Source organism: Ornithorhynchus anatinus, chromosome 6 (genome assembly GCF_004115215.2).
Source record: "Ornithorhynchus anatinus isolate Pmale09 chromosome 6, mOrnAna1.pri.v4, whole genome shotgun sequence".
NCBI lineage: Eukaryota > Metazoa > Chordata > Mammalia > Monotremata > Ornithorhynchidae > Ornithorhynchus > Ornithorhynchus anatinus.
The window spans coordinates 43,278,458-43,300,056 of record NC_041733.1 but is presented as its reverse complement, the minus strand read 5'-3'; the positions used below and the strand labels follow the sequence as shown (position 1 = coordinate 43,300,056).

At 54.0% G+C, this 21,599-nt stretch overlaps 1 protein-coding gene across 1 annotated transcript in view; it reads right to left on the bottom strand.

Annotated features, from left to right (window-relative positions):
* Positions 1-2,801: 2,801 nt before the first annotated feature.
* The window catches only part of ZDHHC15 (zinc finger DHHC-type palmitoyltransferase 15), a 39,125-nt gene continuing 20,327 nt past the window's right edge, over positions 2,802-21,599 (bottom strand). Inside the window, exons 6-12 of the mRNA XM_029067968.1 lie at positions 21,456-21,488; positions 18,182-18,302; positions 17,004-17,136; positions 14,771-14,897; positions 12,465-12,574; positions 10,407-10,478; positions 2,802-4,280 (exon numbers count right to left, since the gene is read on the bottom strand). Of these exons, the coding sequence (XP_028923801.1) occupies positions 10,435-10,478; positions 12,465-12,574; positions 14,771-14,897; positions 17,004-17,136; positions 18,182-18,302; positions 21,456-21,488 (568 nt within the window). The 3' untranslated portion in view covers positions 2,802-4,280; positions 10,407-10,434. The remainder of the gene's footprint in view (positions 4,281-10,406; positions 10,479-12,464; positions 12,575-14,770; positions 14,898-17,003; positions 17,137-18,181; positions 18,303-21,455; positions 21,489-21,599) is intronic.

Here is a 21,599-nt window from a genome sequence, read left to right as displayed (position 1 = left end):
AACTCTGAGTGGATAAAAAAGCAGAGTTCCCCAACTTAGATTAACTTTCAAAGTTTTATGACCTTGAATTGGACGTCCTAACCCCACTCAACCCAATAAAGGCCGTTAGGTCAACTCTCAGATGCACACTGCAAATACCGGAAATGAGAACGATTCGGAGGATGGGAAAAACGGTCGTTCCGTGTGCATACGGAGGTGAACGGGGACAACCCACTGACTGCTGAGGGAACTGGAACAAAAGGATTCCCGCCCTTGCCACCAAGCTGTCCCCGGGGTCGGCGGCTACCGTCCCCGACCCCAGTTGGCCCCAGAGATCCTAGATCCCTGTGCTGACACACGCCAAAGAGATGAAGTCCCACGTCACGCACGCTTCCGCCAGAGAGAGGTTTCTGTTGGTAGCGGGGAATGTAAGAACAAGGAGAGAGCTGCCATCTTTTCTCATGGCCCGTGCCTAGACGGAAAGCAGATAAAGTAGGTACCTCAAAGGAGTAGACCGCACCGTTTTCCTGCGGCTCTGCAGCGGGTCAGGCGGAAGCTTGCCTGCCGTCCGGAGGGCCGACTGAAAGCGTGAGGCCTCGGTGGGGTTAGCCAAGGGACCCAGAGCCCGGCCGGGTCGGTCAGAGCGGAGGCTCTGAAGGGGCCGGGGAGAGGGACGATCGTCCGGAAGCCGGCCGCTTGGGACGACGCCAGGGTAGAGACCGAGCGTTTTCAAAGGGCCGGCTCGGATTCCCCGATTTGAACGGGAGCGGCCGTCGGTAAAGACGCGAGCCCGCTTGTGCGATGCCCATCTGGGGAGGAGCAAGGGGTCCGCCACCTCGGCCCGACAGAGGGGAAGGCGTCCGTTCCGCTACACGGGGCAGTTCGATCCTGAAAACAATCTCTGAGATGATCCTCAAATGGAGCCGAGTGCACAACCGGACGCCCCAGAGAAAGGGGGAGGTGTGGGGGGTGGAAATGAAGTCACATCTGACAAAACCAAGAGTCCTGAGAATCCCAGCACCGGATTGGATAATCCGCTAGCTCATAAACTCCTCGAGGGCAGGGATCGCGTCTTCCAACTCCCGCAAGCGCTCAGTAAAGCGCTCGGCACACGGCGGGAGCTCAATAAATACCACCGATGGGCTGCACCGGAATCGAGAAAGGGCCGACCTGGGAAAGACAAGAAGGGCGGCCATCCCCGCTGATAACGCCAGTAACCCGGGGCCCCGGGAACGCTTCCCGGACCAAGCAGCACGGCCTAGCGGAGACACCGCGGGCCCGGGAGTCGGAAGGATCCGGGTTCTAATCCTCACTCTGCCACTGAGATAAATCACTTCACTTCTCTGCGCCTCATCTGTAAAATAGGGATTAAGACTGTGAGCCCCATGGGGGACGAGGACCGTGTCCAACCTGATTCGCTCGTATCTACTCCGGCGCTTAATACAGAGCCTGGCACACAGTAAGCGCTTAACCAGTACCATAAAAAATACATATATTAAAAAAACCCAAGAACCCCCACAGAACCAGGTGCCTTTCTGTACCGGTGCAGACCGAGAAGCGCCCCCTCCCCGCCATCTGCCACTCCCGGGGTGGCGCTGGGCGAGCTCACCATCCCTGAGCGGCGATGGGTTTCCCACTACTCTCACGCCTCGGGCTAACTCCCCGTCGGGCCGTGGGGCTGCACGACAGTGACCGTAAAGTGCTTTGAGCTCCTAAGTAACAATGACGACGATGGCACTGGTGGAGCGCTTACTGCGGGCCAAGCACTGTTCTAAGACGTTGGCAAAAAGCAAATGGACGATCAACTGCCGTCACGGACCATCGTCTTGCCTGGTGAATACTCCCGCGGGCTGTCGGCCTTCGTCCCAGTTCCGGCCCCGTGGGGCTCGGAAGGAAACCTAACACGCCTTTTGGCTCTTACCCAGCCTGCCCGTTTCCCCGCTGGGGAAAGAGAGGCCCGAAATTCATCCTGCCAAGACGGTCCCAACTTTCTACCTTGGGAAAGAGTCTGGTCTGCTGGGGCTGTAGTCTAGAAACCGGCCCCTGGGCGAAAGCCGTGAAGGCCTCGCTCAGTACAGTGCTCTGCGCACGGCGAGCGCTCTGACAGATACCACTGACGGATGAAACTCGGGTCACATCCCCGAGCCCCGGCGACACTGCCCGACGCGGACCTTGCCCGCGCCCATCTCCCTCCCCGACTCGCTCTCGTCCCGGGGGGGAGGGAGGGGCGACACCCCCACATCTCAGAGACCCCCCCACCGCCCTACCCCGGCCAGACCTGAGCTTTGCTGGGGGCCCAGGCACGACGGCGGGCACGGGGGAGGCAGCTCCGCGGCCGACGGCGCGAGCGGCAGCAGAGGAGAAAGCGGCTTGCCTCTCTCGGGGGGGACAGGGATGGAATGGCAGATTTGGCTTTCTGGGAACCTGGGAAGGTTCACACTGGTCCCCAGAGAGCTCTGAGGCCCGGAGTCATATTTTTTTTTTTTAAAGACAAGGTGCCACACCCTATGGAGGACCCACCTTTCGGTGCCTCGGTTACCTCATCTGTCAAATGGGGATGAAGACTGTGAGCCCCACATGGGGCAACCTGATTATCCTGTATCTACCCCAGCGCTTAAAACAGTGCTTGGCACATAGACAGCACTTAAATACCCTCATCGTCATCACCCAGACCCTCAAGAGTAACCTTTACTGACCGCTTTTTAGGGAAAAGTAGGGAGGGGGCCTAGCGGGGAGAGCACAGGCCTGGAAGTCAGGAAACTTGGGTTCTAATCACCGCTCTGCCACTTGCCCGCCGGGTGATTTTGGACAGGTCACTTTGCTTCTCTGGGCCTCAGAGTCCTCACCGGATTCAATTCCCGTTCTCCTTCTTAGACTTTAGCCCCAGCTGGGACAGAGAGCGGCTGTCATCTAATCGCCTTAGGTATCTACTCCGATGTTTAGGCCGGTGCTTGGTTCTGAATAAGCTCTTATCGAATAGCACCACAACCGCCGGCCCAGATGGCCCGAAACAAGCCGCCGACTGAGCCGGCTCCCAGAAAGCCCCACGAAATTCAGGAGCGTTTTTACGCTTCAATTCCCCGGGTAGGCCCGGGCTCGCCCATCCCGGCGAACACTCAGGGCTCGGCACTTTAGCGGTAACCTGCGAGGCGGGGGTCATATGTCAGCAAGCCCTCCGCGTGTCTCTCCGAGAAACAAATTAACCGACCCCCCGGGCTCCCCCATTTCGGCCCCCGCACCGAGGGCAAATTCTCCCGGCCGTGCTTGGGGCCGCGGGCCGAAAAATTCAAAAACCCGAGAATCGACTTCCAACCCGCGATCGGATGTCGGGAGCCCGCGCTCCGCCTCGACGCGCTTCCGCTGCCTCGGGGCCGGGCGGCCCACGAAGGGGACGGAGACGGGTCGGGCGAGGAGCGGAGCCCACCTCGAGGTCGTCGGCTCCCCGAGCGCTTCCGCCGTCCACTCTCCGGGGCCTCCGGTTCCCGGGCGGCCGCCGGGTGGGAGAGATCTCTCTCCCTCTCGCCGGCCCTAGCCCGCTGCCGGTCAGAAGAGCAGCCCCTGGGCAGGTTCCCACAGGTCCTCCTGCCCCGCACTCCGTCCCTTCGGGGCTTAATTCCCCATCCGGCCTTGGCGACGGGGGCCGAACGCGCCTGCCAGAGTCCCAGAGACCGAGAGGCTAACGGCGGCAAGCGGCCGCCTCCCCAACTTGCCCGGAAAGAAAAAAGGCATCAGCGCTCCTGACCCGTCAGCCGGTCATTCGCCAGAACAAAACCGTAAGGAGAGTAGACAGTCCCACGCTGACTTGGAAATCTGATCAAAGATGCGGGTTGACACCCACGCCCCCGCCCCCTACCCCTTTACCCATCTTCCTAGCCCACCTCTCTGCCCCCACATTGTAGAGTTAGGTTTCCCGGCCCGTCCGTAGCCATGGGAGGCTGTGAGGAGGTCACCTGGAGTCGGGGTGGCCGGAAGGAGCCTAGGGAGGCGTTTACGTTACACTGACGCTTTCATCGTTGCGCTGCGGTGGAGGGGGGAGGTAGGCCGCGGGGAGAAGAGACGCGGGGAGACCGCCCCGAATCGTCGCTATCGAGCCACCTAGACGAGTCGGCCCGTTTAAAAAGGACGCGGGCCTGAGTCCCGAAACAGCTGCATGGCAGGTATCTCCGGCTGGGGACGGTTTCCATCCGGCCCGGATTCCCTCCGGGGAGCCTCGTTTCCAAAGACAGCCGCTCCCGGATCTCGGGGGCCGGCGAGCCCCACGACGAGGACGAGGAGTTCCCGGGTGAAAGGCGGAGCGGAGCCTGGAGCGGCAGAGAGGGAGAAGACGTCAGTCCGCCGCTCGGTGCCTTGGGTTCTCTGGCCCTTCCCTCCGCACGAACCCAAACAAGGGCGGCCCAGAGGTTGGCTACTGGTGGCCCCAGGGGGGCCGGGCCAGCTGGGAAACGTGTCTACGGCCATTTTTCACACCTCATTTGGACTGGTGATTCCCCGAGTCTCCGACCCAGAACCACTGCCGGGGAGTCTCCACTCTCTTCTCCGGCCGCCCGTCTGTGGTAAAATGCACGGGGAAACAGGCCAGAGTGGGAGGCAGGGAGGGAGGGGAGAAGAAAGGAAAGCCCCAACTCTGCTTCCCAAGCCTGGAGGAATAATGATGCAAATAATAATAATACTTGTGGTACTTGTTAAGCACTTACTATATGCTAGGCGCCGTAATGAGCGCTGGGGTAGACACAAGATAATCGGGTTGGATGCAATCCCTGTTCCTCATGGGGCTCAGTCTTAGTCCCTTTTTTACAGATAAGGAAACTGAGGCACAGTGAAGTGACTTGCCCAAGGTACAAAGCAGATGAGAAGCGGAGCTGGGATCAGAACCCAGGTCCTCGTGACTCCGAGGCCCGGGCTCTATCCACTAGACCATGCTGGAATGTGAAAGTCTGGGAGCCCCCAGGCCCACACAGCATTCCCGGTACTAGAATTCCTTCTCTCATCAACCAGAGGATGCTTATTGTGGGCGGGCACTGTACTAAGCGCTTGGCAGATGCCTCCTTTGCTTTAGGCTGCTCTTCAGAGCGTACCACTTACTTCTTCCCCAGGAAATGGCTTCCCAACGAGCGGCAGGTGGTCGGCCCCGGACAAACCGCACGACGGCAGTCTCCTGGGCGGCCGAGGCAGAAGCTGCCCGGCTGCGGGGTGGGGGAGGGCCATCAAGGGCCACCGGAGACCCGACGGAATCGGGCAGAACTAACCTCTGGCTAAGCAGCTCATTCCCAAAGGAGGCAGTGAAGCCTAGTGGTAAGCTCCAGCCCGAGTGTAGGGAGCCCCGGCTTCTTTAGAACACTGTTCTTCTTCTTCTTCCTTTTAATCCATCGTCTCCTCTCCATCCAAACTACTACTGGACTGATCCGAGCTCTCATCATTTCCCACCTTAACCGCTCCATCCGCCTCCTCGATGACTCATCTTCCCACCTAAAACTCTGTCCTCTCCATCACTGTAGACAACACCACTCTCCCCTCCATCTCACGAGCCCGTAACCTTGGCAATATCGATCCTTGACTCACCTCTCCTTCGACACGCGCATTCCGCCGTTGGTCCCACCTTCGCAACGTTGCTAAAATCCACCTTTTCCTGCCATCCAAACAGGTTCCCACGCTGATCCCAGCACTGATATCCCACCTCGGCATTAGCCTCCTCACTCACCTCCCTGCCTCCAGCCTCTCCCCACTCCAGTCTACACTTCGCTTTGCTTGCCCGGATCATTCTTCTAAAAAAAATGTTCGGTCCACGTCTCCCCGCTCAAGAACCTCCGGGGTTTGGCCCGTTCACTTGCACCGCACGCTGAAATGCCTTTAAAGCTCTCATTCCACTCACCCCCTCCTATCTTATCTCTTGTTTTCCTACCGCCACGCAGCCCGCACACGTCACTCCTCTGGCAGCAGTTCTGTGCCTCGATCTCATCCATCTCACCGCCGACCCCCTTTCCACATCCTTTCCCTGGTTTGGAACTCCCTCCCCCTTCACGTACGCCAGACCGCCACTCTTCCCACCTTCAAAGTCTTACGGAAGTCACACCTGTAGCCGAGTGGAAAGAGCCGGGACCTGGGAGTCGGAGGAACTGAGTTCTAATCCCAGCTCTGCCGCTTGCCTGCTCTGTGACCACGGGCAAATCTCTTAACTTCTCTGGGCCTCGGTGTCCTCAACTGTAAAATGGGAATGAATACCCGTTCTCCCTCCTATTTTAATAATGATGGCACTTGTTAAGCGCTTACTGGGTGCCGAGCACTGTACTGAGCGCTAGGGGAGATACAAGGTAATGAGGTTGTCCCACGTGGGGCTCACCGTCATATCCCCCATTTTACAGATGAGGTAACTGAGGCACAGACGTGAAATGACGTGCCCCAAGTCTCCCCGCGTCTCTTCTCCCCGCAGCCTACCTCCCCCCTCCACCTCCGTCCAGTGCTCTGCCCACAGTAAGTGCTCAATAAATACCACCGATGGATAGATTGTAGTTCTGGCTCTGTCCCTTACTTGTTCTATGAGATCTTTGGCCAGTCGCTCCGCTTCTCTGCTAGAGAAGCAGCGTGGTCCAGTGGATAGAGACCCAGGCTCTGGGTTCTAATCCCAGCTCCGCCACTTGTCTGCTGTGTCACCCTGGGCAAACCACCTTACTTCTTTGCGCTTCAGTTCCCTCATCTGTAAAATAGGGATTAAGACTGTGAGATCCATGTGAGACAGGAACTGTGTCCAACCTGATTACTTTTTACCTACCACAGCACTTAGAACAGTGTCTGGCACAGAGTTTGCATTTAAAAAATACCACAATTATTATTATTATTATTGTTTCCTCATCTCTGAAGTGGGGATTCAACATGTTACCCCTCCCTTCCTCAATCTACCAATCACTGGTATTTACTGAATGTTTACTGTGTGCTGAGCACTCGGACGGGCACATTACAACAGAGTTGGTAGACTCGTTCCCTGCCTTCAAGGAGCTTAAGAGTCGTGATGGGGAGACAGACATTGATACAAATAAATACAGTATAGATAAGGACATAAATGCTGTGGGGTGAACATCAAGTGTGGAGAAGCAGCGTGCCTAATTGGAAAGAGCACGCAGGGAGGACGCAGGCAGAGGCAGTGAGGAGGTTGATGGATAGTCAAGGTGGCCTAGAATACGTGCACAGATTGACAAGGCAGCAGTTTGGAGGAGAGGAAAGGGCGAATTTGAGTAACGTTGTAAAGGGAGAACTGAAAGGATCTGGTGACAGATTGAATATGTGGGTTGAATGTTTGCCCGCTCCTCAAAGACCTCCAGTGGTTGCCCATCCACCTCCACATCAAACAGAAACTCCTACCCTCAGCTTTAAAGCGGTCAATCAACATGGCCCCTCCTACCTCACCTCACTGCTCTCCTACTCCAACCCCGCCCGTACACTTCGCTCCTCTGATGCCAACCTGCTCACTGTACTTCGACCTCATCTATCTCTCTGCCAACCCCTCGCCTACCTCGCCCAGGCCTCTGGCCTGGAACGCTCCCCTTCTTCATATCTGACAGACGATCGCTCTCTCCACCTTCAAACCCTTATTGAAGGCCCATCTCCTCCAAGAGGCCTTCCCTGAGCCCCTCTTTCCATGTCTCCCACTCCCTTCTGCATCCCCCTGACTTGTTCCCTTTATTCATCCCTCCCTCTGCCCCACAGCACTTATGCACATATCTGTAATTTAGTTAAATCAATGCCTGTCTTCCTCTCTAGATTGTGAGCTTGTTGTGGGCAGGGAACGTGCCTATCAACTCCATTCTACTGTACTCTCCCAAGTGCTTAGTACAGTGCTCTGCACACACTAAGCACGCAAAAAAAACATTGTGGGCAGGGATTGTCTCTATCTATTACTGAATTGTACTTTCCAAGCACTTATGATTGAACAAATAAAAAATAGAGTTTACTGATTGACTGCATGAGCAAGATGAGTTGAGGATAATAACAAAGTTACGGGCTTCTGAGATAGGGAAGGTGGTGGTATTGCTTACAGTGATGAGAAAATCAGGGGGGAGGAGAGGGAAGATAAGGAGCTCTGTTTGGGAAATGCTTAGCTCGAGGTGTCAGCGGGACATCCAGGTAGAGATGTCCCCGAAGCCGGGAGGAAATGTGAGGCTGCAGAGGAGGAGAGGTCAGGGTGAGCTCGTTGTTGGCAGGGCCTGTCACTGGTGATTGTTGTACCAACATTATTATTAGTGTTCTTTCCCAAGCGTTCAGTACAGTGCTCTGCACACAATAAGCGCATAATAAATGTGAATGAATATCTGGAGGGGTTGGGTCCCATCTGATTATTCTGCATCTACCAGTGTTTGACATGTAGTAAGCTTTGAAGAAGCATAACAACTATTATTGTTATTGTATTTGCTAACCGTTTACTATGTGCCAGGCACTGTACAAAATGCTGAGGTAGATAATAATAATAATACCAATGGTAATAATAATGATGGTATTTGTTAAGCGTTTACTAGGTGCCAAGCCCTGCTCTAAGGACCGGCGTGGATACGAGGTAATCAGGTTGGACAGAGTCCTTGTCCCACTTGGGGCTCCCAGTCTTAATCCCCATTTTCCAGATAAGGTAACTGAGGCCCAGAGAAATGACGCTGACTTGCCCAAGATCTCACAGGAGACAACTGGCGGAGCCAGGATTAGAACCCACGTCCTCTGACTCCCACTAGGCCAAGCATGCTGCTTCTCATTGTTTTTCCTTCTTGCCAAATCCAACAGCCTCTACCTCCTTAACTTCTCGCTGCCTTCGTTTCTGTCGACCACCCCCTTCTCCTGGAAACGTTATCCAACCTTGGGTTCACTGACACTGTCCGCTCCTGGTTCTTCTCCTCTCCCTACGGACGTTCGCTCTCAGTCACCTTTGGGGGCTCCTCCTCTGCCCCCAAGCCCCTAACCATGGGGGTCCCTCAGGGTTCAGTTCTGGGTCCTCTTCTATTCTCCATCTACACCCACTTCCTTGGAGAACTCATTCACTCACGAGGCTTCAACTACCACATCCACACGGATGATCCCCAAATCTCCATCTCCAGCCCCGATCTCTCTCCCCTCTGCAGGCTCGCATTCCTCCTGCCCGCACATCTCTACTTGGACGTCCTGCCGTCACTTCAAGCTTAACACGTCTACAACAGAACTCATCTTCCCACTCAGACCCTGTTCTCCCCTGACTTTTCCATCTCTGTAGAAAGCACCATTATCCTTCCTGTCTCACAAGCCCGTCCCTAGGCATCAATCTTGAATCCTCTCATTCAATCCACATATTTAATCTGTGACTAACTCCTGCTGGTTCCACCTTCACGGCATCGCTAAAATCCTCCCTTTCCTCTCCAACCAAACTGCTACTGTGTTAATCCAATCACTTATCTCGTCTCAATGATTGCAATAGCTCGTTGCCAGACTCCCAGTCCCTGCCTCACCCCCTCCAGTCCGTACTTCACCCTTCTGCCCGGCTCATTTATTCTACAGAAAGGTCCAGGCCACGTTTCCCCACTCCTCTAGAATCACCAGTGGTTGCCCACCCGCCTCCGCGTCAAACAGAAACTCTTTCCGATTGACTTTAAAGCCGCCCATCACCTCACCCCCTTACCTCACCTTGCTACTCTACTACTCCAACCCAGCCCATGAACTTCACTCTTCTAATGCCAACCCTCTCACTGTATCTCAATCTCATCTGTCTCGCCGCCGATCCCCCGTCCATATCCTGCCTCTGGCCTGGGACTCCCTCCCTCCTCAAATCCAACAGACGATGCCTCTCCCCGCTCTTCAAAGCCTTACGGAAGGCCCGTCTCCTCCTAGAGGCCTTCCCTGACTAAGCCCTCCTTTCTTCTTCTCCCACTCCCTTCTGCATCGCCCTCTCAATTCACGTCCGCTCCCTGCCACAAAGCACTTATGTAAATATCTCCCCTAGACCCTAAGCTTGTTGTGGGCAGGGAATGTGTCTGTTTATTGTTATACTGAGCGCTTAATACAGTGCTCTGCACCCAGGAAGCACTCAGTAAATACAACTGATTGGATGAATGAGTGAACGGTTATTATTATTCAGGCAGAGGGCTGAGACTCGCTTAGATATGGCTTATAGTTCCCAGTGAGAGAGGGAGTAGATTGCAAATGCTTTGAGGGCAGGGATCGTGTCTACCCTACTCTATCGTAGTCTACTCTCCCAAGTGATTAGTAGCGCTCTGCACAGAGTGAATAGACTGTCGTTCTACGGTCCGGATGCTGGGTTCCCAGGAATCGTAGGAGTGTCTTGGTGGGGAATGAGAATTCCGCGTGGGGAAACGGGGCACATCACTTGGCCTCGGGTGAACGCGCCCGACGTGTGCCGCCTTCGGGTGGCGGGGCCGGGAGGCTTCTCCCTCTCCGGCGCCGGGTCCCGGGGGACTCCTTACCTGCCTCGGGGCTGCCCCGTCTCACCGGCTACGTCTCCATCTCGATGGTCAGCGAAGAGCCCTCCGGATAATCTGCGGGGACGAACGGGAAAGTGAGGAAAACGCCATGGCGACCCGGCGCCCCTCGGTGGGGGGCTTCCCTGAAGCGTCTTCCGCCCGCCCCGGCCTCCCGCCTCCCACCGCTGCCGGCCCCGAGGCGGAGATGATTTTTATCTATCGGTACTATCCGCTTCACCGTCCGCGCGGCTGGCCGTTAGTCAACTTAAACGGCCCTTATGACGACTCTACGTCTTCCGCTTGTAACGGAACTTTTCGGGGCCCGGCTGGTGGGAAAATGACTCTGCTGGGCTGTTATTACACCTGACACCATCCAGATGCTCAGTTATTAGAGCACTTTATGTGTTGCGCGCGTTCTGAAAGGGAGTGAGATGGCTGGAGAATGAGAGGCTCTGGGTTTAACAAGCAATATCATTTACGTCGCAGATGTTTTTATCTTCCACCCCCCGGGGCTGTGGCGAGACCCAGAGTACACTGAATCAGGCGGCTTAATGGAGCAAGGGGGAGGCGTGAGGGGGGAAGCTTCCTAAGATGCTCTGTGAATGATAATGTCCTTCATGCCGTGGGAATGAAAGGACGTTCCCAGGAACCGGCCTCCGGCACCCATCATTGACGGCGTCTTTCCCTTGGGCCTGCAGAACTCCATGGAAGCCACGGGTGGTTTTGCGCTCGGCTTGCTCAGGCTGAGGGGGTCCTGAACACCGAGAGGGCCCCCCCAGACCCGCCCCCAAGGGGCAGCGATCCATCTGGGTTGCGAGCCCACCCTCAGGGAGAATAATTAATAATAATAATTCTGGTATCTGTTAAGCCTTGACTATGTGCCAGGCAATGAACTAAGCGCTGAGGTCTATACAAGCAAATTGGACCGGAAACAGTCCCTGTCTCGAGTGGGGCTCGCGGTCTTAATCCCCATTTTACAGATGAGGTACCAGAGGCCCAGAGAAGTGAAGTGACTTGCTCACGGTTCCACAGCAGAAAAGTGGCAGAGCCGGGATTAGAACCCAAGACTTTCCGGCTCCAAGGCCCATGCTCTATCCACTATGCCGTACTTGTTCAGCGCTCACTATGTGCCAAGCACTGTTCTCAGCTCTGGGTTGGACACAGTTAATCAGGCTGGCCACAGTTCCTGCCCCAGATGGGGGTCACATTCTTTATCCCCATTTTCCAGATGAGGGAACGGAGGCCCAGGGAAGCGTGTGACTTGCCCAAGGTCACACAGCAGACAAGTGGCGGAGCCAGAATTAGAACCCAGGTCCTTCTGACTCCCAGGCCCGAGCTCTATGCACTAGGCCGTGTTGCTTCTCCCCCAGGAATACTGCCCAGGGTACCACCTTTTCCCGGGGATAAAGTGAGGAAAGAGGAGGCGTGATGGATGGGCCCGATCAAGCCCTTTAGCCCAGCAGACCAGGAAACTACAGGCCAGGCAACTCAACGGCGATTAACACAGTTGGGAATAAAACCGGCGTGGCGTAGCGAATACAGCATGGGCCTGGGAGTCAGAAGGTCCTGGGTTCTAATCCCAGCTCTGCTGTGTGACCTTGGGGAAGTCACTTCACTTCTCAAGGCCTCAGTACCCTCATCTGTAAAATGGGGTTTGAGACTGTGAGCCCCACGGGGGGCAGGGACTGTGTCCGACCCGATTTGCTTGTAACTGCCCCGGCGCTTAGTATATCGCCTGGCACGTAGCAAGCCCTTAACGAAGACCATTATTATTACTGCATAATAATGACGACAACAAAATTCAAAGCGACTGATAAATTGGGACAGTGGTCATTCGCACATAGACTGAAATCCAGGAAGGACCAGGGCGCGTATAAAAACAGCACGCATACTCATAAGCACTAGATGGCAAGCTCCTTAAGAGCAGGGTTCGGGATAACCAAAACTACCTCCCAACCGCTTAGTACAGTGCTCCACACACAGTAAGGGATGAATACATTATCACCGAGAGTAACTGTGGAGCCGGAGTCAGTCACTTGTAGGGTCAGACAACCCTCTTACCTCGGCTGTCTTCGTCAGAACAGTTGTCCCCCCACTGCTCCCCATTGGCCAGCAAGGGGTTGCGCGACTCGCAGACGGACCTCAGAGGGAAGGAATGTCCATCGCCGGGGCTGCGGGAGAGGAGCAGAGCGTGAGCGCGGCCGAGGCGGGGTGGGGGGTGCTCTTCCGTCGTGGGAAAACCCTCCGGGTGCTGGCGGGAACGGCCGTGGCTGGGCTTTGGCCATTGTGTCACCTTTCTTTCAGGGCGGCCTAGACGTTTGGCAGTTCCCTCGCGCCCCTCCCTCAAGGGCCGGGACCAGGCCTGGCCAACCTGCTCCTCGGGAGCAGCTGCTATGATGGTGGTGAGTCCCCTGCCCCCCACAGTGAATGTGTCTCTTTATTTGTGTACTGTCCTCTCCCAAGCGCTTAGAACAGTGCTCTGCACGCAGTAAGCACTCAATTAATACGATTGAATGAACTTGGGAACTTCGCCAAGACTATCTGATGAGGAAGCGGAGGAGGATTCAAATACACACCCCATTTTCTTATGGCTTGAACTCTGAATTCCTGAGAAAGGTCCGGCAGATAAAAAGCAGTGATTCTGTAGGGTGGAGCTAAGCGGCCACGGGTGAGTGAAAGAAGACAATGGTGCCTGGTTTAAAAATGGGCAGCTGGGTTTTCCCGCTGTTGATTCCTGCACTCGACCTCATCTGTTCTGCTTGGATGGCAGCGGCTCGGAGGAGATCTGGAGGGAGGTGTCTGCCAGAAATTCAAGTGTGGAGGGCAGGGGCGAGAAATTGACCTCGTTCTACTGGCATCACCTGACTTCCTGGCTCTTTCCTGGGGAGATTATCAGGAACAGGAGCCGGGGTGGTCTCCGTTTTTGACTCTGAGGGGAAAAGTTGGCTTCAGACCCTTCGTCTGGGCGATGCAGTCCTTGAAAACGTGCTGTGTGGCAGCACCCACCCCTTCTCCTACCCTCTCTCCAGTAGCTCCTTCAGGCCCTCTTCCTGTTCCCTCTTCAGCCAGACCCTCTTTCTGACCTTTGGTCCACCTGTTCCAATGATAATATTCATAATAATAATGGTATTTGTTAAGCACTATATGCCAGGCACCATTCTGAGCGCTGGGGTACAAGATAATCAGGTTGGACGCAGTCCCTGTCCCACATAGGACTCACGGTCTTAATAACCATTGTACAGATGAGGGAACTGAGACCCAGAGAAGTGAAGCAACTTGCCCAAGGCCACAAAGCAGCCAAGTGGCGGAGCTGGGATAAGAACCCAGGTCTTTCCGACTCCCAGGCCTGTGGTACCTGCTGGGCCACGTTGCTTCTCTGCTTGATCCCAGCCTCCTCTGCCTCCCCAGCTTCCTCTTCCTTTCCCTCTGTCCCTAGCTCAGGCTCCTCCCGAGGCCTAGAATTCCCAACCGACGCCTGGGTGCCATGTAAGCTCATTATGGTTAGGGAATGTGTCTGTTTACTGTTCTACTGGCCTCTCCCAAGCGCATAGTGCAGTGCTCTGCACATGGTAAGTGCTCAATAACTACAACTGAATGAATGAAGGAATGAATATCGGAGCCCGACAGGATAGCCGGAGGCAGGGTTGGGGTGGGGAAGCGGGCCGCTTGGCCTTTAGCTGACTACAGCCCCATCCGACGACTTGAGAAGTTTAACAACGAGGGTGGCATCTGTTCAGCGCTTACAATGCGTCAGGCACTGGGATGGATACAAGCCGATCGAGTCGGACACGGTCCATCCCATGTGGGGCTGGCGGTCTCCGTTTTACAGATAGTCACTGAGGCCCAGAGAAGCGACTTGCCCAAGGTCACACAGCAGACATGTGGCGGGGGCAGCATTAGAACCCATGACCTCCTGACGCTCAGGCTCGTGCTCTACTCACTGCACTCTGCTGCTTCTCTGATGGGCTAAAACCTTTGGCTCCTGCGATTGCTCCTGACCCCGTCCAGTCCCAACGAGGTGCAGAGCAGAGACCCCTCCTCTTTGGCTTCAACTCGCCCCTCTTGGTACTTGTCCCTAGGGGAGTGGAGCCATCCCCAACCCAACCCCCGTTGTCCCGGACTAGTTTGCATTAATCCAATCCGGTTTCGCGACGTTACCTTGCTGCCTGGCCTCAACCTCTGCACCTGCCCGGCCTCAACCTCTGCACCTGCCCTGGAAAGACCAGTCAGAGGTTTTACGCCTTTCCTCTGTGCCTGCTTTCTCTTCTGAAGAGAAAACGGGAAACCTCGGGCTTCCATAAATTGCCCGGGGGGCCTTGGGTCAGCCTCGCCTCCGCCTTCACCCTCCTGGCCCTGGGGTCGCTTACCTGGATGCGATGGGAAGTAACCAGAGTTTCTTTTCCTCCCCGAACACTTGCTGCAGGTTCCTGGCGAAGCCGAGGTTGAAGCCGTTCTTGTCTGGTCCGTTCAGAAACACTGGAGTGGAGAAGGCTTCTGCAATAGGGTAGATGGGAGGGGGGAATTGTGTGTGGGTGTGCGAGAGAGAAAGACAGCGAGTAAGCAGAGAAGGAAACAAAGGAATAAATAAATGTTACGAACTGATCTCATCAACTCTATCGTTCTTAGGAGCCTCCACCCCCCTGCGAATTTGGCACTTGGTTCTATGGCAGGACCAGACTAGTGGCAGTATTTACTGTCTGACTCTCGGATGCGGGTTCTAATCCCGGCTCTGTCACGTGTCTGCTGGGTGACCTTGGGCCAGTCGCTTCACTTCTCTGGGCCTCAGTCCCCTCACCTGCAAAATGGGGATCAAGACTGTGAGCCCCATGTGGGACAGGGACTGTGTCCAACCCGATTACTTTATATCTACACCAGTGCTTAGAACGGGGCTTGGCACATAGAAAGCGCTTAACACAGATACCACAATTAAATTGCAGATCCTTTCCCTGGGACAGAGTGGCAGTCCACGGTGCAAATGCAGGGTTTGCTGGGCCAGGCAGATGGGAGGACAGAGACTCAGTTGTTAAAACGCCCGGCGTTAGGCTAAATCTGTGACCTTCTCATTTGAGAAGCCTCGGCCACAATGCCCGGATCTCTACCCTTGGTATAAACAACTTGAAATGAGTCTAACTGGGGAGGACTGATGGGCCACTGCGATTTTCTTTATAAAAAGTCTTTGTGAATTGAGCCGACGCGGTCCGGGCCGTCCTGGGGAGCTGAGATGTACCCAGGCACGTTCACGCCACGGGGTGAATGACAATCCTCCCAAAGGTGGTGTTCAGGGAAGTTCGACTCAGACGCCAAATCGGAGAGGAACGTACTCGCCGCCTGCTTTCTGGGAGCCCGTGGTTCTTGCCCCTGCGTTCTTTGCTTTCGCCGGTCCGTTATCAGGAAGCTTTCTGCCATTAACTCTTTGCAACTGAACTTCTGGTCAAGGAGGCAACCATTAGGCCCAAGCGACGAAATGGCGCCATATTCACTTGGGTTGGCAAATGACCATAGATCATTTGCCTGGCTCTTAACTGTGGGATTTGTTAAGCACTTACTAGGTGCCAGGCACAGTACTAAGCGCTGGGGTGGATATAAACAGAGCAGGTTGGACACAGTCCCCGTTCCACGTGCGGCTCAGTCTCAATCCCCATTTTACAGATGAGATAACTGAGGCTTTAGAGAAGCAAAGTGACTTGCCCAAAGTCACCCAGCAAACAAGCCGTAGAGTTGTAATTAGACCTCACGAGCTTATGACCCCACAGGCCTGTGCTCTATCCACTATGCCATGCTGTTACTACCCACTAGCTGAGTTCCAGGGGTGCACTGAGCTCTGGAGAAAATGGAGGCGGGGCCCATCCTTGTTCAACATGCATTTACCCCGGGGTTGGCGAGAAATGCTGGCAAAGAAGCCTGGCAGAAAACACTGCCCTCTGATTGATGATATGCTTGGGATATGAGCTAATTTTCTCTATAAGAATAATGGTATTTGTTAAGTGCTTACTGTGTGCCAGGCCCTCTTCCTAGCCCTCCAAAGTGCTCTGCACACAGGAAGTGCTCCATAAATACAACTGACCAAGGTTCCCCGCTCCACTCCACCAGACTATAAAGCTCTGGTCCACATATTAAGATCCCACTTTCACCTGGCTCAGCTGCAAAGAAGAGTGAGGTGGCACTAGGAAGGAGGATCAAACCTGTACAACTGCCCATCGCTGATAACGGAAGGCTTTTCCTTAGCTTTCCCTAAGCCCTCATCTCCTCTTCTCCCACTCCCTTCTGCATCACCCTTGCGCTGGAATTTGCTCTTTTTCCTCATCCCTCCCTCAGCCCCACACCACTTACGTACTTTATTTACATCAACGCCTGTCCCCCCCTCTAGACTGTCAGCTCGTCGCGGGCAGGGAACGTGCCTCCCGACTCTGCATCCTTCCAAGAGCTTAGCACAGTGCTCTGCTCACAGTAAGCGCTGTGATCGATCGGTTCGGACTGACCAGAAGCTTCCTTTTTAAACCTTGGACTCTCCTAAGTTGCACCTGGGGCCGTGGACCGGGGAAGGGGTGGGGGAAGAAAAGGGAAGGGGAAGACTCTCCCGGATGAAGTGGCCGATCTTACCCAAGGTTGTTCTGTTCCTGCTGACGAGCCAGCAGTGGTACCCAAAGAGGATCATGAGGCTGACGAAGAACATGCAGGCCACGAAGAGGAGAAAGAGGACGTGGAACTTGGAGCGAACACTAGGTAATTCCCCCTGCGAGGGAAACATTGGAAGACAAAACAGAAGACAAAAATCCTTGAAGCTGGGCAAGACCAAATGGGCATTCTGGTTAGTGGCTCGCCTGTGGGATCTATGGAAGCTCTGCAAAGTTTTGGGGACCTGCAGAAACATGACTTGCATTAAAATATGACTACGACCAGCTCTTTCTGTCCCCGCTCCATCTGCCACCTAATTTCTTTTTATGCTATTTTATTAAGCGTCTACTATGTACCAGGCACTGTACTGAGCGCTGGGGCAAATACAGGCTAATCGGGTGGGACCCAGTCCCTGTCCCACATGGCGCTCACCGTCTCAATTCCCGTTTTACAGATAAGGTGAGGCCCAGAGAACTGAAGCGACTTGTCCAAGATCACACAGCAGACGAGTGGCGGAGCCAGAATTCAAATCAGGTCCTTCATCTCCCAGGCCTGTGCTCTCGCCCTAGGCTGTGCTGCTTCCCACACCATCTGCCACTCAATTCTTCCCTTATGAGCATTCCCTCGGCCTCCAAACATCATTTGGCTTCCAACAGCAGCCCTGCCCGGCGGTGATCGGGACAGGGATTGGCGTACTTAATTTCCCACCCATTCAAAATCCGTCCCTCCTGAAAACCATCAAGTCCAGACACCTGCCTCCGGGCCGGGCTGTCTCTGAACCTTTTCCACTGAACCCTGTCTCTCGGCTTCAAACCCTTCTCGAAGGCGTATCTCCTCCAGGAGGCCTTCCCTGACTAAGCCCCTTCCCCTTTCTCACTCTCTCTTCTGTGCCGCAGTGACTCGGATCCTTCTCTCATCGCCCCCGTCCCAGCCCCACAGCACGTGTCCACAACTGTCATTTATGTCTTTCTACTCATGTCTGTCACCCCCTCTGGACTGTAAGCTCACTGTGGGCTTGGCACAGAGTAAGCGCTTACCAAATACCATACGAGAAGCAGCGTGGCTTAGTGGAAAGGGCTCGGGAGAGTACACTACACAGAAACGGTCCCTGCCCACAACGAGCTCAGAGTCCTGACAGAGCATGTCGAGGTTCTAAAACTTACCGTCCAGTATTTGATGAAATATTGGAAGACGGTTGTTGCTATGTACAGGCAGAAGAGCACAGAGTAGGCTAAGAACTGAAGGAAGAATTTGTAGTTGGAAAAGCCGACACAGTTGTTCACCCTAAAACACAAAGTCTATATTGAAATCAGGTCATTCTGATTAAGTACGTGAGCCAAGCCCGTTTCCCTGCTTGCGTCCCGTGGGGCACTTGGGAACTTCTCTACTGCGTATTTATTCTCGCTCTTTTCCCACGGGAACCCAAACCCGCACGCTTCGCTCCTCTAACGCCGACCCAATTCCAGTGCCTGTCAACTTCTCCGCTGACTGAGACACCCTCCCACTTCACATCCGCCAGGCTGCAATTCCCCCTCTGCCTCCATCTCCACAGACCTCCTAAAATCACACCTCCTCTAGGTTTTTCCGGAGTAATCGCCCACCTCCCCGTGCTCCTTCCCCCACATCCACCACATTGCCTAGGAAGTTGAGTCCTTGGCCTCTAAGCACACAAATATTCCCCCTCCCGGCTACCACTATTAATAATAATTATGGCATTTGTGAAGTGTTTACTACAGGCCGAGCACTGCTCTGAGCACAAGGGCAGAGAGACGGTTATCAGTTTGGACACAGTTCCTGTTCCGCATGGGGCTCACAGTCTAAGTAGGAGGCAGTAGGATTTACAGTCCATTTTACAGATGAGGAAACTGAGGCCCAGAGAAGCAGCGTGTCGTGGTGGAAAGAGCTTGGGAGTCAGAGAACTTGCGTTCTAATCTCCCGGCTCTGTCACTTTTCAGCTGTGTGACTTTGGGCAAGTCATTTAACTTCTCTGCGCCTCAGTTCCCTCATCTGTAAAATGGGGATTAAGACTGTGAGCCCCACGTGGGACACCCTGATTAACTTATATCTCCCCCAGTGATTAGAACAGTGCTTGGCACATAGTGGGCACTTAACAAATACCATCATTATTATACCGCACTTGCCTGAGGTCACCATTAAGAGAAGCTGCATGGTTTGGTGTATAGACCCCGGGGCTGGGAGTCAGAAGCACCTGGGTTCTGATCCCGGCTCTGCCACCTGTCTGCTGTGTGACCCTGGGCAAGCCACTTCACTTCTCTGGGCCTCAGTTGCCTCATCTGTAAAAGGGGGATTAAGAATGTGAGCCCCATATGGGACAGGGACTGTGTCCAACCTGCTTAACTTGTATCTACTCCAGTGCTTAGATCAGTGCTCGGCACAGAGTAACTAACAAGTACCATAATTATGACTATTATTATTAATAAGTGGTGGAGCTGGGATTAGAGCCTAAATTCTCTGACTCCCCAACCTGCGCTCTTTCCACTAGATCATGCTGTTTCTTAGTTATTTCTCTTTAAGTACATATCGTTAAATGCTGTTGCTTGCCTCATCTTATGCTGTCATGTCTGGTGTGACACCATGGACACATCTGTCCCAGAATGCCCCACCTCTCTACTTAAAACTTATTTTAGGGTCCCTCTCCCCAGCTGGACTGTAAGTTCCTTGAGGGTAGGGACCGTGTTTAATTTACCCTACTGTACTCTCCCAGCTGCTTAATATGGTGCTCTGCCCAGCGAAAATACCCAAGAGAAGCAATGTGGCCTAGTGGTTAAAGCAGGGATCTGAGAGTCAGAAGGACCTGGGTTCTAACCCCGACTCTGCCTCTTGCCTATTGTGTGACTTTGGCTGGTCACTTCACTTCTCTGTGACTCAGTTCCCTCATCCCAAAAATGGGGATTAAAACTGTGAGCCCCACGTGGGACAGGGACTGTGTCCAACCTGATCGATCTGTATCTACCCCGGCGCTTAGAAACGTGCCTAGCATAAGCACGAGTTTAATAAGTACCAGTAAAAAATTAATAAATATTATTGACCGATTGCTGGAACAACTAGAGGGCAAAGATGTCAAAACAAGGGCAGACGAGGCACAAGAGTTCAGGTCTCTGCCTTATTTCAGTTCTCATTCTGGGTTGGCTTTCAGCCCCAGACCCTGACAAACGTGATTCCAGATGCTGATAATGCACTCTAGCGTCTCAGCAGTAGCACCCGGTTCGGGGAGGTTCTGTCAGTGGCGATTCTTTAGGCCTGTCTTCTTGGAGACAGAGGAGGGGGAAACTGAGCCAAAACTTCCCAGCATCAAGCCGGGGAGGGGCGGAACTGACACGGGTCATTTCTCTCACAGCAAAGGACGACTCGCTTTATATTCCAACACCACAGCCGCTTGCTGGACTCAATCGATAGGAGTCTATCGGCACTGCTCTTAAATAATATTTCAGAAAGGCACTCCCTACCCTTTACAGGAAACCGTTCTGCCTATAAACCACGTCAAGTCCACAAAATGAACAATGAGTTACTGTGGTGGAAACATTCAGGTCCCAAGTAACAAGTGTAACGCGAAGGAACCGAAACAAATGTATTCCTGTAACCCTCTCCTCCCTAGGGAATACCCTGCCCAAGATCGTAAAGGACTACACTTTCCAGAATCCTCTGAGAGCCTGGAAACTTCTGGGAGGAGATAGATCTTATTCTCTGTCACCGTCTCTGCCATTTGTACATTTTGCAGGACCCACGGAGAATAGAGAAATGGAAGAATTTGGAAGTAGGATTTAGTCCATTGTCTCCCCTTTCCTTTCTCTTTGCATTACAAAAAAGAACATGTCAGACCTGTGACTTCTATGTTGGCCAGAGAACAAAAGGAGCCCCTTAGCATTTTCCCTTGATCCCCCCACCATTAACCTCGATTGACTAGTTTGCACAAAACACCACCTAGATTAGAGGTGCAATCCCGAGGTGTGGAATCTGGGTTTTAAAGAAAGTGCAAGTAAAAAGGACAGAAACAGGGCAGGCAGCCTCTCTCCTGAGGAACGGTGGTGTTGTTTCAACTGGCAGAACGATGGGGTTCTTCTGTCAGTGGAAAGGTGAACAACAGAGAGGCATTCTCTAAATACAAATGCTCACAGTCACAGGAGGAGGGCAAATCCCTGGTCTAGAAGCTGGGAAATGGAGCGGGGAGTTGGTCAAAAGCCCTGCCCTGGCCTTACCACCTTCCTACTGTTGTTCGGAGCCTCGTCGAGGAAACCGACTTAGCAGAGGGGATGCCGTCCACCCACCCGGCCACCGCCTAATGGTCAGACGTGATCCCAGAGGGGGACAACTGCCAGGGACTTTTCTGACTAGAAAAAAAGCCCCGCTGAGGAGGAAGATTACAGCCGAGCCTTTGATACTAAAAGGAGAGAGAGCTAGCTATTCGGGATGACTTACCAAGGGCAGTGATGATCCATTTTTAACACACACCTGAGAGAGGGACAGAGAGAGAACAGGGTGACCGTGGGAAATGACGCTCGACTCCGCTAAAGAAGGCCAATGAGCAGTGAGGGAGGAACGATGGCCCGGATCCCTGCAAGC